This window comes from Pomacea canaliculata, linkage group LG2, assembly GCF_003073045.1.
Source record: "Pomacea canaliculata isolate SZHN2017 linkage group LG2, ASM307304v1, whole genome shotgun sequence".
Lineage (NCBI taxonomy): Eukaryota > Metazoa > Mollusca > Gastropoda > Architaenioglossa > Ampullariidae > Pomacea > Pomacea canaliculata.
The window spans coordinates 6090594-6107137 of NC_037591.1; the positions used below are offsets into that span (position 1 = coordinate 6090594).

At 38.3% G+C, this 16544-nt stretch overlaps 1 protein-coding gene across 1 annotated transcript in view; it reads right to left on the reverse strand.

Annotated features, from left to right (window-relative positions):
• Window positions 1–11685, reverse strand: part of LOC112557768 (period circadian protein homolog 2-like) — a 30384-nt gene extending 18699 nt beyond the window's left edge. The window contains exons 1-5 of the mRNA XM_025227798.1: window positions 11128–11685; window positions 5500–5649; window positions 2968–3039; window positions 2423–2583; window positions 164–282 (exon numbers count right to left, since the gene is read on the reverse strand). Coding sequence (XP_025083583.1) covers window positions 164–282; window positions 2423–2583; window positions 2968–3039; window positions 5500–5579 — 432 coding nt within the window. The 5' untranslated portion in view covers window positions 5580–5649; window positions 11128–11685. The remainder of the gene's footprint in view (window positions 1–163; window positions 283–2422; window positions 2584–2967; window positions 3040–5499; window positions 5650–11127) is intronic.
• Between the last annotated feature and the right edge of the window lie 4859 nt (window positions 11686–16544).

The window sequence follows — 16544 nt, forward strand, 5'->3', positions numbered from 1 at the left end:
TTTTTTGTTGGGGTAGGGGTGAAGGGAAGAGTAATGCTTTTATTGCTGCCTCTCTCCTTTACACCACTCAACAACAAAAATATCCACAGACATAAGAATAGCTACAACCTTTTAAAAAAAAAAAAGATGAAAGGAAACAAGGTAGACAGCATATCCCACATACCTTTGTGTTTAGGATGATGCCATCATTGACGTTGCGAAAATCAACAGAATCAGAGGGCTGCAAGGTGGGCAGCGATGATGGTGGCTGAAACACATGTGCTTTCTCCTGCTTCTGTTCCTCTGTAAGCCAATGAAGGAAAAAGCAATCACTTCTATAGTTGTGTAACCTATCTTTCTGTCTATTTATATGCACACATAAAAGAATGCATGGAGACCATTGGCAGCAGTGTGGTAGCTCATGACCATACATATACTTGTGTGTATATATATCTCACAGTAATGTCAAAAGCAACTTTCACAATTAATATTAAATTTGAATGCATTTGGGAATCTGCCTGCATGTTTTTTTTTACAAAAAATATGCATTGTTAAACATTGCTTGTTCTTTTATGCTATATACTCTTCAGTTCAAAGCCTTTTCAAATGTATTCACCAATGTGGGCATCAAGCAGTAATTTACCACCGAAGCCATATTCCACTACATGCAGCATAGGATTTTTTTAACAAAATCTGAGACTAACTGAAATACTTAGCTACAACCCACTTTCTGAAAAATCCGAAAAGACAGGTGGTGCGGAGGCCATGGGACATTCATATTCATGAGTAACAAAATCTTGTTCTTGTTGTAGCATCATTTTCTTACACTGCAAGAAAGGTGCTGAAGATATTTTTAATGCTAAAAGCATTTCTATTCCTTCTTGGAGTTCACACTCTTTTGTGTAAGAGTACAGCATGCTTTCAATGTTTCTGCTGTACTTTCTTGCGCAAAACACACCAAGCCGCAAAACACCTTATAAATTATCTTGCACGATTATCCAAATCCATGTATTTAAGTCTGGCAGTTGTTGAAGTTCTGGTTTTATAGATATATGCACATTTAAGTTGTATTACAGTGTCCAGTTGCTCAAATCCATCAGAAAGAATTTGATCATAGGTATCATTTCTCAAAGGCTCTCAACGTCTATCTGAGCTTTAGGTCCCATCTCCTTTGCACATGACTGTGGCTTCACTACATCCAAACACAATGTACTACAATAGTAACAATAACACTGTTCCAAAAAACTGAACACCCTTTTCTGAATGGTTTCTGACTCACATCAATGCCCCACACAGTTGCCAAACTAACTTTGATTTCAAGCAGAAAACATTACAACATTCATCAAGCAGCCTGATGGCATCTAAATGAACTCCACAATGGCAATCTCACACACCGCTGTCATGATGGTTTGCCATTTGTGATAATTAGTCCAAGCACTTCATCCCATTCAACTAATATGTCCTTATTACGCATGTAATCAACTGTGGTATTTTGTAACTAGACAAATTAAATATCTACATATTATGCAGCAGATAAATGGTCAGTGCTAGTTTTTACAAATAAATTAATGTGCTGCTGATCTCAAATAATCAGTTGATGAAATGAAATTAATAGCACTCTATCAAATTTCATAACACAATTCCCATTAACACTTATATAGCTATTTAAAAATCTAAAACTTTGACCAACCACACTCCAACTAATGGTTTCTATTCAATGCTAAGTGTAACTATTATTTTATCTAACAAGCAATACATTCTCAATGATATTTCATTTCAAATCCATTCTTTCCAAAATAAAAAGGTCCTACTAAATAAGTAACATGAAAGCCTGATATAAATGTTGTATTTATGTTCTTATTATACAGGAATGCAGAAACAGCTGTGACCCTCCCTTTTATCTGCAATTATTGCTTGGTCTGAACATCATTAAACACAACACTTATGCAACATAATTGCCTGATAGAGATGCTGCTTTTCAGTAATTATTTAAATAACACTGTTGCATAATGCTGGAATTATAACACAGTTATATCACTTATATCAAGTACTGCCTGAAGGATTTTAACAAAAATAGAAAGATCAAAGAATAATTGCCAAAACAGGACTATTAATATTATGGCAAAGAAATTTACGGTGCAGAACACAAAATCTTTTTTTACAAAGATAACTGCAAATTTCTGTTCTGTTGCACAAAAAAAGCATCTTGCTTTAAAGAAAAGAATGCTTTACATCATCTCTGGATATCATGACTATTTTTGTTTCGGTAAGAGAAGAATCTTGTTATTTCCTGATTTGATCACTACTTTGTCCCTCTATGTTTCTCTCTTGCATTCACCAATTTGTTTAGATGCACCTGCTTAAATTTACACTCTATCCATTCTCACACCTGCACATACAAATACATACACATGCATACAATTTTTATAAAGATTATACTCACCAGTTATTTTGCGCATGCTACTGACAACATAGTCCAAGGTAGACAGGGTGCCAAGTTTGGTACCTTGAGTCTGAGGCACCATCGACTTTAGCTCTTTCAAGAATTCTTTGACTTTTTGACGCTTTTTTTCTCTGCTCTGCGCCATTGATGCCATCTCACTACTGCAAGACCCAAAAAACAGTTCACTTTCTATAAAAGAGAAGCATTGCAATGACCATCTCCAGTTTCCCTGAGCAAATTGTGAAGTTTTTGTCAATGAAAATGCTCTTTAATGTTTCTGAAATATGGATAAAATAGATTAAAAAAAACAATACTCCTAGTTCAGTGCATTACCCTTAAACTAAAAACCATATGTGGGAAACTTTTTATTTTCCTTAGACAGATAAAGCAACAACTAAATAATAGTTGCATAAACTTCATTGCCTGTAAGCTTTCAAGTCTGAAAGTAAGTATTCAGTAAAAGCAACAAAATTAATGAACATATAAAAACTGTATTTTTCATTAACTTTCTTCAACTTCTTCCAAGGAAAAAACAAATTTCTTACCTGCAACCACTAGTGGATGGTTCATCCATCAGATCACTTTCACTTAACAAAGACAGGCAGCTGCTGCTGCTCCTGAAACAAATATGCATGATGAACATAGTGAAGGCAAGTGGTTTTTTCTTCTATGGGCTGATCTCCAATAGCCAACAATATTTATGAACACAAATACAAACTACAACTGTTCTCTAGAGACTCATAAGTGACATGTGACAAATAGTTTTGAATCTTTTATGTTTCCAAAGTTTGTCAGCCTTCTAAATATAAATCCTATACAACTATTACAATTTCAGAAAATTTTGAAGATCTGTTGCAAATTCACTGTACACCCTTTTTAAGTGTCTCTAAAACCATGAGAAAGACCATTATAGCAAGTTTATGCTGCATTGAAATTCAGCTCCTCATGTCTGAAAAATGCTGTTTTCGTATATTTAATAGGAACTGCAACACATTGTGGATACAAGTAGAAGGAATAATAGTTTGGCTTTAAAAAAAAAAAAAGCTTTTAATAGAATTCAAGCTCAGAGGCTTATGCCTTATCAGATCACCACTATCACCATCATTGCACACACCACATTCTGCATAAATTACAAAAAGTAACTAACAATACTAACCTAGATCTGCATTTACAATCACATGATGCAGTGTCACAGGTAAACGACTCTGATTTTGCACATGAAGAAATCGTAGAGACTGGCACTGGTGAACTATCTAACCCATGTTTACCATCACTTTCTGATGTAGACGAGATACTTGACATTTCACATGATAAAAAATGCTGAAAACGTTCAGCAGTAGCTCGGCTTTCTATCATATCGGAGTAGATGTGCAGAGAATGCATAATGATGAATGCTGTTTCCCTTGATAAAAATGTCTTTCAAAATGTGATTCCCTTATGAACCAAACCAATCCTTAGCAATCAACTAACAGTCCATGATCAAGTCTTCAACCACACTGTTTCCAAAAACAATCTTCAACTCTTATAAATGTACTTCACATATTTCAATGTCTGGCTTAATTTCTAACACAATGTACCTCTAGTAAGCTTAACAGGTTCTTTCAAAATATCAGCTAGAACACCACTGTTGAACATGCACCCTCTCTAGTCTCTAGCTGGATACCTCAAAAAGTTATGTCATGTGAGCACATTCAGGCATCCTCCTGCATCTTCTCTGGCTCTCACTGGATACAGTAGCCACCAAGCAATTCTAAACTCAATGACCCCCTCCAGCCTTCCCTTGGGCAGCATTGGGGAGGAACAAACAACATTGTGGTCAGTCCAAACAGCAATGCGGTCACTCCAAACAGGGACCATTTCACAAAAGCAGAATAGGAGAAAATGCTGAAGATATCTTTCTTGAGTGATACTAGTTAGAATTATAAATGACAATCTGGAGCAGGAAAATAAAATTAAATAATATTTAAAAAATTATTTTACCACTCTGTCAGTGCAGATAGTCCATTTTCTATTTTTGGGGGTAAAATTATAAACAGCAAAATGAACCAGTAGCTAAAGTTTTCTATGCTTGTAATTTCTTTTTTTCCAGCTCTTAAGAATTAAAAAAAGAAAAACCTGGCAGCTCAAAATGTAAAATTTACATGATCAAATGACATAAACATGTTTAGCTGCAGCATAGTGACATTTCTTTATGTTAATGCCACACATACGACTCAAAAACGTGCAACCAACCCAATAATCTCCCACTAGTATTTGCCCATCAATCCTTAACACAACACTAACACTGATGGATGTGTGTGTGTAACAGGTGACTTGAAAGCTGTGATTTCAGAACAGTGGTCTTAAAAATACCTAACAGCCTCCAACAGTATTCAAGCTTTTTAACTGGGTCACTGTCCTTTGATATGACCCCTAAAAAAATGGATCCTAAAACTGGACCTGATGACCCATAGAAATCTTGCTCTGAACTCTGTTAACTGGCCTTGTCCAAATTTGCGCAGAGTTCGGCTGCTTGTAACCAAGCCAAGGCCTTAGTGATCAAAAGGCCCTCCATCAACATGGCAGCTGGAGCATCCAAACAATGGCATGGACATGTAAACGCAAAACTCAGTTCCTCCTAGGGTGAGTACATAAGGGAAACGGAAGTGGGTGGCATGCCTTACAAACTAGGATACACCTGCCAGCACTCATTTGGCTGCATTAAGATGACACAACAGCTTGCCATCAAGTAACCAACTACTCTAAAAAATGGAGAGTTTGCATTCCACCCCAGCATAATTTACTGTCTGATTATCAAGAATCGGACACTATAAATTCAGATGAACACAAAGCTTTTCCCCTCTGCTACTAGTGTCTGCACTAGATCTACATTGAACATGGCTGCGCTGTATCAGTGGATCAACACATTAAGTACCATAATGTCTCCACATCACTGATACTGATAAAATTACCATAATTATCACACTTTCACATAACAGATCCTTTGTACAGACAGGACTAAACACAAATTCTCTTCCTCACTCACACTGACCACTCTTCCTCCTCCCTCTCAATGAAAACTGTAAACAGCCACTTACTCAGCTATTAGAGACCCATAGTTTGAATCGCTGACTTTTGTAATGTTGTCTCCAGTCTGTGCAGGAGGCTTTTTGTCCATTGGGCTAAGTTTATCTGCCTGTTCTTTGAAGAAGCCAGAGTGATATGTACTTTCACAAAACTAAAAAGACCTGCAAAATAAATTAAAAATAGTCATCTGAGAAACATCTTAATAATAATAATCAATAAGAGAAACTGCCAAAACAAGAACTTATATTTTTTCAGAGCTGTGCCTTGGTTCCAAGATGTTCTTAAAATATTTAACAACCTTGTTTATTTGGGTTTTATTATTACCGACTAGTATTAAGTATAAAATATAAAGTATAAAAACAAATACAGAAGGGATATATTAAAAATGTTCTAGAGATTACCTATGGTCATTATTTCAATGCCAGCCAAACACTGCTGTTGAAATTAAATGTGGCAGGTTATCCGTATCTTAATATTCTCTGAAAATAAATAATAAAGTAATTGCTTAATTTTTACTCAAAATAAAAGTGCAGCTTTGACAGTAGTTATTATAATAATAATAAATAGCATATTTTTAATCAATAGCACCTTTTTCCAGCATCAGCCAGACTCAAGATACTTAAAATATAAACAAAGGCATAAGAATAGGCTTGCATCAGCAAAAAGACAAGCTTCCTAATAATGTGAGAATATGTGTGCATGCATGTACACATGCATATATACACAAATATTTTCACATAAAAATTATGTAAGTGGAAAAAAATAAAAGGTCAATAGAAATCACATAGTTAAACATAGCTCCCTTCCCTTCACCTCCCTAAGCATGTTCAAGCAAATATATTATAATGAAACATTTACAACTAATGACTGCATTTTTTCAATTAAGAAATAATTAAATGTTAATAAAAATATTATTACTACCTAAACTACCTACTCCCTCTTCTATGCATACTACTAATTACACATCGCCTCAAAATTATAAACTTAAAACAAGGTACCAATGTACACTCTCATTCACTGGACAGACAATATGCTGTCAAAATAGTAAACGGCACTGAAAGGCAAAAATTCAAGTCAGCTTTTACTTTGAATTTACTGTTTTGAACTTGGGATGAAATTTTTTGTCTATCTATTGAGAAATTTATAATAATGATATTCATTTCTGCTGAAACATTGGTGGGGGAAAAAACTCACTCTGAAAGTGATTTTCGTTGCACTCACTGAAATGTAAAACTACAGGTTTGTTCCTGTTCTTTTCAGTCATTGTTCTCAACAAGGTCTTTGAGATCACACTTTTCTCAATGCCAGCTTTATTCTGGGTTTTGCTTTATTTAGGGGAAGTGGTTAAAGGCATAGCGAATCTCTCTTTTTTACTCAAAACATGAAGCTAAGTAGCAATTTAAGAGCTGAGTTAACTGAGGAATGTTCACTGCAACACATGGTTAGTGAACTGGCATCCTTGGTCTCAAACGTGGATGCTCTAACTACTGGCTTTAACCATGCTATGGGACTTTCAACAGAAATTATGACATTTTTGTAGCAATTTTCACTAAGTGTTAACAAACATTTTAAAAACCTGCAAAAATGGTTTTGAGTATGTCTTTTTGTGGTAATTAATTTCATTTGGGTGTTTGTTGACCTGACATGTGTAACTCTGCTGCTGACAAGTCTGAGGAACAGCTGGCATAAATTATGTATGTTAAGTGACAACACGTAAGACACCTTACACAAGCGCTTCCTAGTCTCCTGTCCTGACCCAAAACTAGGCCTACTCCAATCGAACAACCGTCTTGGACTTGCAATGAACGCTGAGAACTGAGAAGGCTGTACTCACAGACCTATACGCTTCGACAGTGTTTACAATCCTCCCCGTGACCTGTCACTAGACGACCTAGTTGTGGTATCGCTGTGCCACCCCATGCCAAATTAAAAAAAAAAAGAGGGCAGCACCTTGACACAAAATCGAGCAAATCGGGTCTAAATTAAGAACTGCAGTAAATAAGATAAACGAGTTACAAGCTGTGGGTAGGTCATACAGAGAACGAACTCAAAACAATGCTGACGAAACGCACGTATCCCAATCTTGGGTTATCGTGTTTTACTGTCTGCAGTAGCACGTTCGCCTTTAATCGCATATTTGTCTATGTGTCTGCGTCTGTATGCATTCGTAGGATTGTGTGTGCACTCTGCGCGTCTGTTTGTTTATTCCTTGTTACTCCCCGAGGAGCATAGAGCCGCAACACCACCTCGCACTCTGGGCGTCTGGGAGTCAGTAATTCGTCCCTTGACCGGTACGTGTCGCTGAGGAGAGCACATGAACAGAGGATTGAGCCTGCTACTCTCGTCCATTCTGGGCGACAGAGAGTAAGAAGGTCCTGCCTAGGACGACTAGTCCAGTCTTTGACGCTCGTAAGCCAAGTCTTCCTCTGGCCACCCTCCAAGGTACCATTTGGGACAGTCTTCAACAAGATGTCGTGCCGGATGACATGGCCAAAGAAGACTCTCGAATGACTGGATTGTCGGCGAGCAAAGTCCACGTTTCGCATCCGTAGAGCTGGATCGGTACTACATGGGATTTGTACAGACTATACTTTGTAATAAACCTGATGCTATGGCTGTGCCAGGTCCTATCCAGCTTAACCACTGCCGCGTTGTTGCTTACCTCTTCAAGCTGTACCCTGTTCATGCAGATTTCTGATTTTCCCGTTGCCATTCATCATACTTGTGAATTTTGCTCTTATCGGTGCTGTTCTCTATTCCATATGCATTTGAACTGTCAGTCTGCTGGTAAGATCTTGGAGTTCTTTGTTAGTACCTGCTAACAGGTCTATGTCACCTGAAGAAATTCACGTTTAAGTTTGTTTTTTTTGTTATTTTTGCATGTGTAGCACAAACTGAGAATAAAATAGGCGAATAAAAATGTGTGTTGCTCTCTTGTTATCATGTCTGAAAGTTTGTTGTTTGTTTCTGAAATAATATATCCCACAATCATCATGATAAAATGATCACAAACATAGCATAAAACTAGTTGTTTTTCTGTGTTTCAGCCAACCCGATGTTAAAAATAGGCAAGAAACCACAATCCATGGGGTGAAGAAGGGTTAATCAAGTTACAGCTCACAAAAAAAAGAAACCCAACTAATTCTCAGAGAGAATGCCAGAAGCAGGGAGAACCCTGAAATGTATCTGCAAAAAGCTAAACTTTTAGTGATGCTGACAAAGAAAGTCATTTCCTTATACTTTCATGGTAAAAAGGCTCAACTGATTTACTGCAAACATAAGAGAAAATAGAAGACTTCTTCCGATTAGATCCATTCTATGGATCTGTGACGTGAAAAGGAGCAACTGGATTACAGTTTTTCAAATGAATTGTGAATGCTGAGTGCAGTTTCTGACTGCATTTCTTTCACCTCATATGATATTCTGTGTTTGTTGCATGCATCCGTGAATGTTTGTGTGTCTTTTTTCTGTAAAGCACCATCAGTATGCTGATAGGACCTGATATGGCACAATATACGTTTACTGTATTATTATTAAGATCAAATTTCTGTCGTATATGTGGAATTCCTTAGCAGAAAGTGAAACTGCTGTAGAACTTTTGAAGTCCAGTCAGTAGCTGCATGAGGAAGGCAGAAGGTGAAAACAATTAAAAAATGGGAATATCCAAAACAGGCTTTGTGTTAAGTAGATCTCATATAATGTCAGAAAACCAAGATTGTGGTAAGACTGTTCCAATCCACCTACCTGCAATAAATCTATGGGACTTTGTTATAAAACCTCATAGTCTGCATAACATGCATAACAGTTTTCCACTGACAGGAAGCCTTTCTTTTGAAAACTCAATTGTCATACAAGCTATTCCAAGAGAAAATCTCCAATAATGTTATAAAGAGAAAAGTCCAAACATAGGTATACAGACTGAAACGAAAATTATAGAAATATTGAAGTACTAACCATCCTACAAACCACATTTGCTTATTAACAAAAAGATTTCTATTACTATAGTCTTAAGCATGATAGGTTTTATCACTAAAAATAACTAAAATGGGAAGGAACTGACAATAATAATAATAAATGCAAAATCTGTATAGTGCATACTCCTAAGGATTCGAGCCCGACTGGCGAAAGCCAGCAAGGCCTTCACCTCACTCAGGAGCACATGGAAGGCAAAAAACATCAGTCAGAAGATCAAGCTGAGAATCTTCAAGTCAAATGTGATCAGCACCCTCCTTTACGGATCAGAATCATGGAAAATGACCAAAACCATCAGTAACAAGCTGGAGGTCTTCCAAAACAGATGCCTCATGCGCATACTTAACATCTTTTGTCCAAATACCATCACCAACAAAGAACTCCACCGAAGAACTGAAACCGAGTCCATCACCATGCAGGTTCAACAAAGGCGTTGGCAATGGATTGGACATGTGCTCCACCAGCAGACAGCAAACCTCTCTAGAGTCGCCCTACGATGGACTCCAGACAGCCGAAGAAAACGAGGCCGCCCAAAGGAAACTTGGAGAAGAACAGTGGAAAGGGAGATGAAGGGAAAGGGCTGGACATGGGGTCACCTAGAGCGGATCGACATCGGTGGCAGACTCTGGTTGAGGCCTTATGTGCAACCTGATGCACGAAGAGGATTACATAGATACTCCTAAGGAGCATGCTCTTAACAAGAACAAGATATGGGGAACATACAAGGGATAGAAGAACAAACAACATATGAGCTACAGAAGAATAAACAACAGTACCAATGATGAATTAAAAACAAAATACAAAAAATGCAAAGAGGAACCAATTAACAAGGACACAGAGTGTCATGAATTTGCAAAAGGAAGATATACAGGGAAGTAGCAATAAGCAGAAAAGGGGGGAAGGGTGTAAAAAAAGGACTTGCATTGTGGGAACTGGTGTTAGCAATAAGTGACAACATTATGATATTTTTCTGAGTCTTAAGTTAGTATTGCAGTCTAAATGTCAAGCAGAAATTAAAATCACTATACATCCCTATGTTATAATAATGGACATGTATTGCTGTGTTATAATTCATAGGAATTAATAATTCAATACTAATTTTTTGTTAAATTTCTTTATTAACCGAAATGGCACTTTTGAATAACAATTATTAAGCTGCCATATATACATATATAGAGATTTTAATTTAATTATCTTACTTTATTCTAAGCTGTAACATCTATGTTATAGGTAATTAAGTGTTTTGGTGGTAATTAGTAAAGAAAAAAGAATAGTCTTTAGCTATCTCTTTCATCATCTACATCTGGAAATACGTGCTGTTATTGTTTACAGGGAGTCTGGTATATAGGCGGTAATGAGCACAGAAACAAGATGACTGGGGGAGGTAGGGTACTCTTTTGCGTTGTACATAATCAAGGTCTCGAAAGGGGAAATGTAATTGTTTGCACATGCAAGCACTTGGGTCAAAAATCGAAAGGTTACAAAAAGCTTTATCCTTGTATACATACAGATTTCACCCAAAGCAGTGTTTATGTACAACGCTGTTACAATTTACTGTTATTCGGGCGTTTTCCACCACATAATTATAGCCAGCACAATAAGTATTGACAAAATCAATAGCATTAGGTTGATTATACTTAATGTCTAATGCTTTAGGCAAAACTCACCTCTTTAAGGCGTCTGTTTTCCTAACCTTGTATCATTTAACCGTTATTGTCCACACTATTTACCCCAGTCTGCATTGAAATCACAAATCCACAAAAATGTACTTCTTGAGCCCGACAACACGGCAAAGCTTCCTGCGAATGAAAATTCCAGCGAAGACGAAGACAAAACAATTGTCTGTCCCTGCGATTCAGTTGCATGATATAACATAAAGTCGTTCCTCTTGCAGAAAACAAATGAAGTGCATATCTTATTCGGTTCAGGTGAGACACTTCCTTACAACCTTCGACACAACGTGAGTCCGTTACACAATGTTGTCGACGAAGTGTCCGTCTTCACTGAGTTGCTTCCCTTCCCTGAAAAAAAACTGGGTTAACACCTGATTATGTCCAACATTATCGATTCTATATATTTTGGGGGTAGATAGTACACCGGTTTTGCTTGATTTTTGGGGAAAAGCTCCTCTGAACGAATCACGATAGAAAATGATTATACAATTCTTCACTTTTTTTTTTAGCAGTCTTCTCGGCGGGCCGACTACGTACTAGTTCACATGCAGCTTCACGTGCATAAGTTACTTCGGAAAGCTTCGGGTGTTTCCGTCGACTGCGCCGTATATTCTCAAGGGTATCACGATCGGAAACATGTGACCGCGTGCGACACAACACGGATTGGTTATAAATAACTCAGCTGGGGTCCAGTTTTCCAAAAAAAGAAAGAAATGTCTATCTTATTTGGCTATTAAGGCGAATCAAGGACGTAAAATCGACAGCTGAAGACACTGCAATATCAACAAGTCGCCAAAGTAAAATAAAAACTATTGAAAACGTAGCCAGCAATTATAAAGCACGTAGACCACACACCGTCGACAAGCCTTGACCACTGTTCTACAATTAAGTACGTATATATAACCACAAACTTATATATCTATACACTTCCGTCGTATAACTCTCTCACACTGATATATATATAAAACACAAAAGTGATTTAATTAACACTTGAGACATTTAATAGCGTATAATTTAATTTTTGCATGGTTATATGATGCGTTTTGGAATATTCATGTATCTGTTTTACATAATGCGTCCAGTAAGGATCGACTTATCGAGGTAGGTAGGTATTATATTGTTCGAAACTGCTCATATATTTATATAAACTAGTCACTCGTATGAAATTGATCAGCGGCATTCGATCGGAAAAGGTACTGATCGACAGTTTTGATCCTATCAATTATATGGGCAAGAATTCCTTTGCCATTCTGATTTGTCGATGAATGTCATCCAACAATTAATCTGTATTAGCTCATGGTGGCGATTAAGTATTTATTTAGGATTTAAGTCATCCTGTACAGTCAGCTGACCTGCCGAGGTTTTCCGGCGTCCAAGACAACAACGGGTTGACTAACTGAAACGGCCGGGCTGCACGTGCCTCACACAGTGCATGGTCTCTATTGTGGACATACATTTTTTGGATGGGAAATATGGCAGCATTTGGATAGATTTTTTTTTAAAAATCATCAAGCCGGAGACGTATGAGGTGGAAATGGGTTTTAAAAAAAAGGAAATAAAATTATGTTGTTTTTGATACTCTGTGGTCGATTAGAATTCGACAAATTTTCTTCCAGTAATACTATTCATATATGAACCACCGCCGCTGATAAAGTTATCATATCGAACATCTTCACAAGATGCCGCAAGCAGTGAGAAAAACAACTGCAATGCCATAAACTATTTTTTCCATAAATAGCATATACCCCTATCCACTCACACGAGCTGCACAAGACGCGAATGTAACGGTGCAGCCCCCGCCAAAATCTCTGACGTCAGTGGTTCGTGTACACGCACAGTGTCCTTTATTTAAAAAAATGATTGATTGATTTACTGATCTTCAGGGCGTAGCTCACTGACGTCTACATCCGCATATAAAACGGTTCTGGTGTTTGTGTACAAAAGTAAACAACCAGATTTGAACTGCAAAATCCATGCGAGCATTTGTTGTATGATTTGCTTTCGGTCGATCTTTTATAAACCATACTTTGGAACCGGGATGCAAGTCACTTTTTTTTTTTTTTTTTTTTTGGCTTATGCCTGAACGATGTGACAACTCGGGTACGTAATTGTGGGTGAACGCTAACTCTATTGGACTCGTTCAAAGCGAGAACATGACACTGAACAATTTTCAGAAATCATTATTTATTCAGTCCCATTTTTACAGTTTTACATTTGGACTCTTTCCGCAGTGTTAATGCTTCGTGAACATCAGCCAGCCAGTCCACGGACAAATCAATAAACCAGTCAGTAAACAACCATGGACGTGAAGTGGCCAGTGACCGGCATCTGGCACCAGGACTGCCTTCTTTCTTCGAAAAATGAAAAGGTTAAAGATAATCGAAAGGAAAAATTGCTACATATCGCCGTCTATTAAAATTAGTTAATACAGAAGACGTCATGTAGCTCCTCAATAAACGGAAATGGCAGCGTGTGCATTTTTTTGATAAAAAAAAAAAATCTGTCCCAGGTAATGTCAACGTATGGATTGTGCGTGGAACTGATGGAGGAAATGCTTCAGGATGATGTAGCTCTATTGGCGAGACGTAGAAAGTCTGGTTTCATCCTGTATTTGCTGTCGGCCGGTCGGTTAGTCTGTGTCAATGCCCCCACCTGCCTCTCAGTCCCCCACCCACCCCATATCTATTCGATTTTCACTCTCTGCTCAAGGACGTTCTGCCTCGAAGCGACAGGCACCGCAGGTAGGAAACAGGCGACAGGGAGGAAGACAGGAGGTCCCTGGCACCAACAGTTTCAACATTTATCGCCTGCGGCCTGTGCTGCAACGACCGCCTATCCCTCGTGCTCCCCATCTCTCTCTCTCTGGTATACAAAAAAAAAAAAAAAAATCAATTAAACCGTAAGCAGCACATGCTGTACGGCATCCTAGCATCAAGAGGTTTCAGGGAGGTAGACGTGCAGCAGTAGAAACGATCGAATGTTTGCCACCTGCAAATCGTCTGGCAGCGGCTAATATCACAAACAGATCTGCTTACTGGAAAGTCCAGTTCTCACGGAACTATCCCAGATACATAACCTAATAACACTTGTTTTGAATGGACCACAAAAGTCTGATCGGCATGTAGGGAGGAAGAGTAGTGTGGGCGGTGCATTTTGTATTGTTTCATTGACATGTTATTTGACTCTTGATCGATGACATTTTTTTTTTTTTTTTTTTTTGGTGGAGCAGGAAGGAGCTTGTTTGTCCGCTTATTTTGCGAAGTTCTTTCTGTGAAGTATAGTGCTCTGTCTATTGTGTTCATGCTGCAGTTTCACAGCCTGAAATATGTTCTAAATACTTAGAGAAGAAACGTTGTGCAGACTAAAATACTCATCGAGGATGTACAATGTCTATATTTCAAACATGGGAAAAATTGCTGCGTGAACGATTTACTGCCATCGAAAAGGAAGGGTTTGAAGTAAGAGCAGTGCTGGTGAAAATTTACTGCGGAAACGATGCAGGGTAAAACTCTCTCAACGATATTCTTTCGCGAACTTGTATTACTGGACTGCTAGCAGACGATTGTTTCCAGTTAACTACTAAAACAAGACACGAGACTACAAAGCTTCCGGTTTTTTCCCATTTCAGATTAACTACTAAAACGAGGCATGATACTACAAAGCTTCCGGTTTAGTCACATTCTTTGTTTAGACTTGCCGAGACTAACAGCTGAGAACTTCGCAAGAGGCTATAAGCTTTGGTCTTGGCAGACAGCTATCCACCTACACACGTCCATGATTCTTTCCACTTTTCATAGGTAGCTCGGATTGCAACGATTTCCTATTAACCTTTCTGCGAATATTCGAGAACAGAAAGAAGTCTGCTGTGTCATACTGTTGACATAGTTTATCTCGGTAAGAATACTATGCTAATCATGCATAACCCATTTCTACTGTCCACATTTAATACAACCACATTGTTTTAGTTTCGCCTCTCGCATCATTTTCGTTGTTTCTGTTGTGTGTGTGTTTTATAGTTATACCTCAACCATCATTGTCGATATATATTATCATCCACTCACTAAATTATCTTAGCTTTTTTATTTCACATTTTTCTCGAATGGCAATTTCCTCTTCCCCCTTCCCCGTCAGGCCCCCAAGTCTTCTCGGTTCCCTCCCAGGCGAAGGGCTCACGAAGTGATGTGACGGGCCAGACGAAACAAACGGCTGCGGTGAAACCCTGTTGGTAATTGCGCAACAGGGAAAACGTACAGTAGGTAATTACTCTGGAGGTCCCTCGGTGCCAGCACGGACGAGTGTACGTGGTGCCGCACTGTAGGTCAAACCAATTTGTGAGCTCATGTTACATACTGACATACCGCAAACGACCTTACCCTTTATCGTGACTGTGAATAACAAAAAAAAAGTGACAGGAGATGAGCGCTGATAGGCGCATCCTTGACTCACGACTGTACAACAACAGTTAATAGGAAAGACAGGCAGACGAGTGCACAGCCAGTTCCGAGGACAAGAGGTGGTTCGATCGCAAAAACTGAAATGGGGCGTTGATGGTGAAACGAAGTGGGGCATTCGGTCTGTCTGATCAGAGCATCCTGACAGAAAGACTTGATGTTGTTATCAGTCTACAGACAAGTAGCTTGTTGCCGGGTAGGCAGGGTGAGCGATATAGAAAAGAACTATATAGGCCATAGAATTTCCACGTAGCATCAGCGCGGGTCGTTTCAATATGGGGAAAGAGCACATACCACGTCATGGGATTCGATCCTCTTGACAGACGAAGTACCATACAAATGTCTTTCATTACGCAAATCTATAGATAGCTTACGAGTTGGACAGATCAATGTCTCATTCCTATTTTCGTTGCCATTTAGCAGATTTTTTTATTGATATGGAAATGAAAAATAACATTATTAGGTGATATTTGAATTATATTTATCGTGCTGTTAGCCAAGTTAAAGCAGGGCCCTGCCAGATGAAAAGAATGGTCGGATCGCTATATATATAAAAAAATGCCAGCGGACATGCATTGGTAGACAACAGGTGACAAGTGGACAACGTGATGGCATTCAACCTATGTGCACAGCACAGATGTAAATTTCCACCGATTCTGTCTAGTTTTCATCATACTTATTTTAGTGACTGTTAGTAATTCTTTTACTTAGCATACTCGAAACTTTTTTTCTTGGATAGCAAAGCGGTTTTCAAGAAAGAAAAGTACCGCAAGTGTGTGATGAACTCTGCAGCAACGACTACGGTCATGAGTCTGTGTGCACTTGCGTGTCTGAGTCTGCGGACGCACAGCCAATAAATAATTTATGTGATGATAACACCAACTATATCGATGTAGCAAAAGCCTTGGGCGCATAGTACACTTTTTGCAATCATGATTGTTTTTATTGCCTCGCATCCCT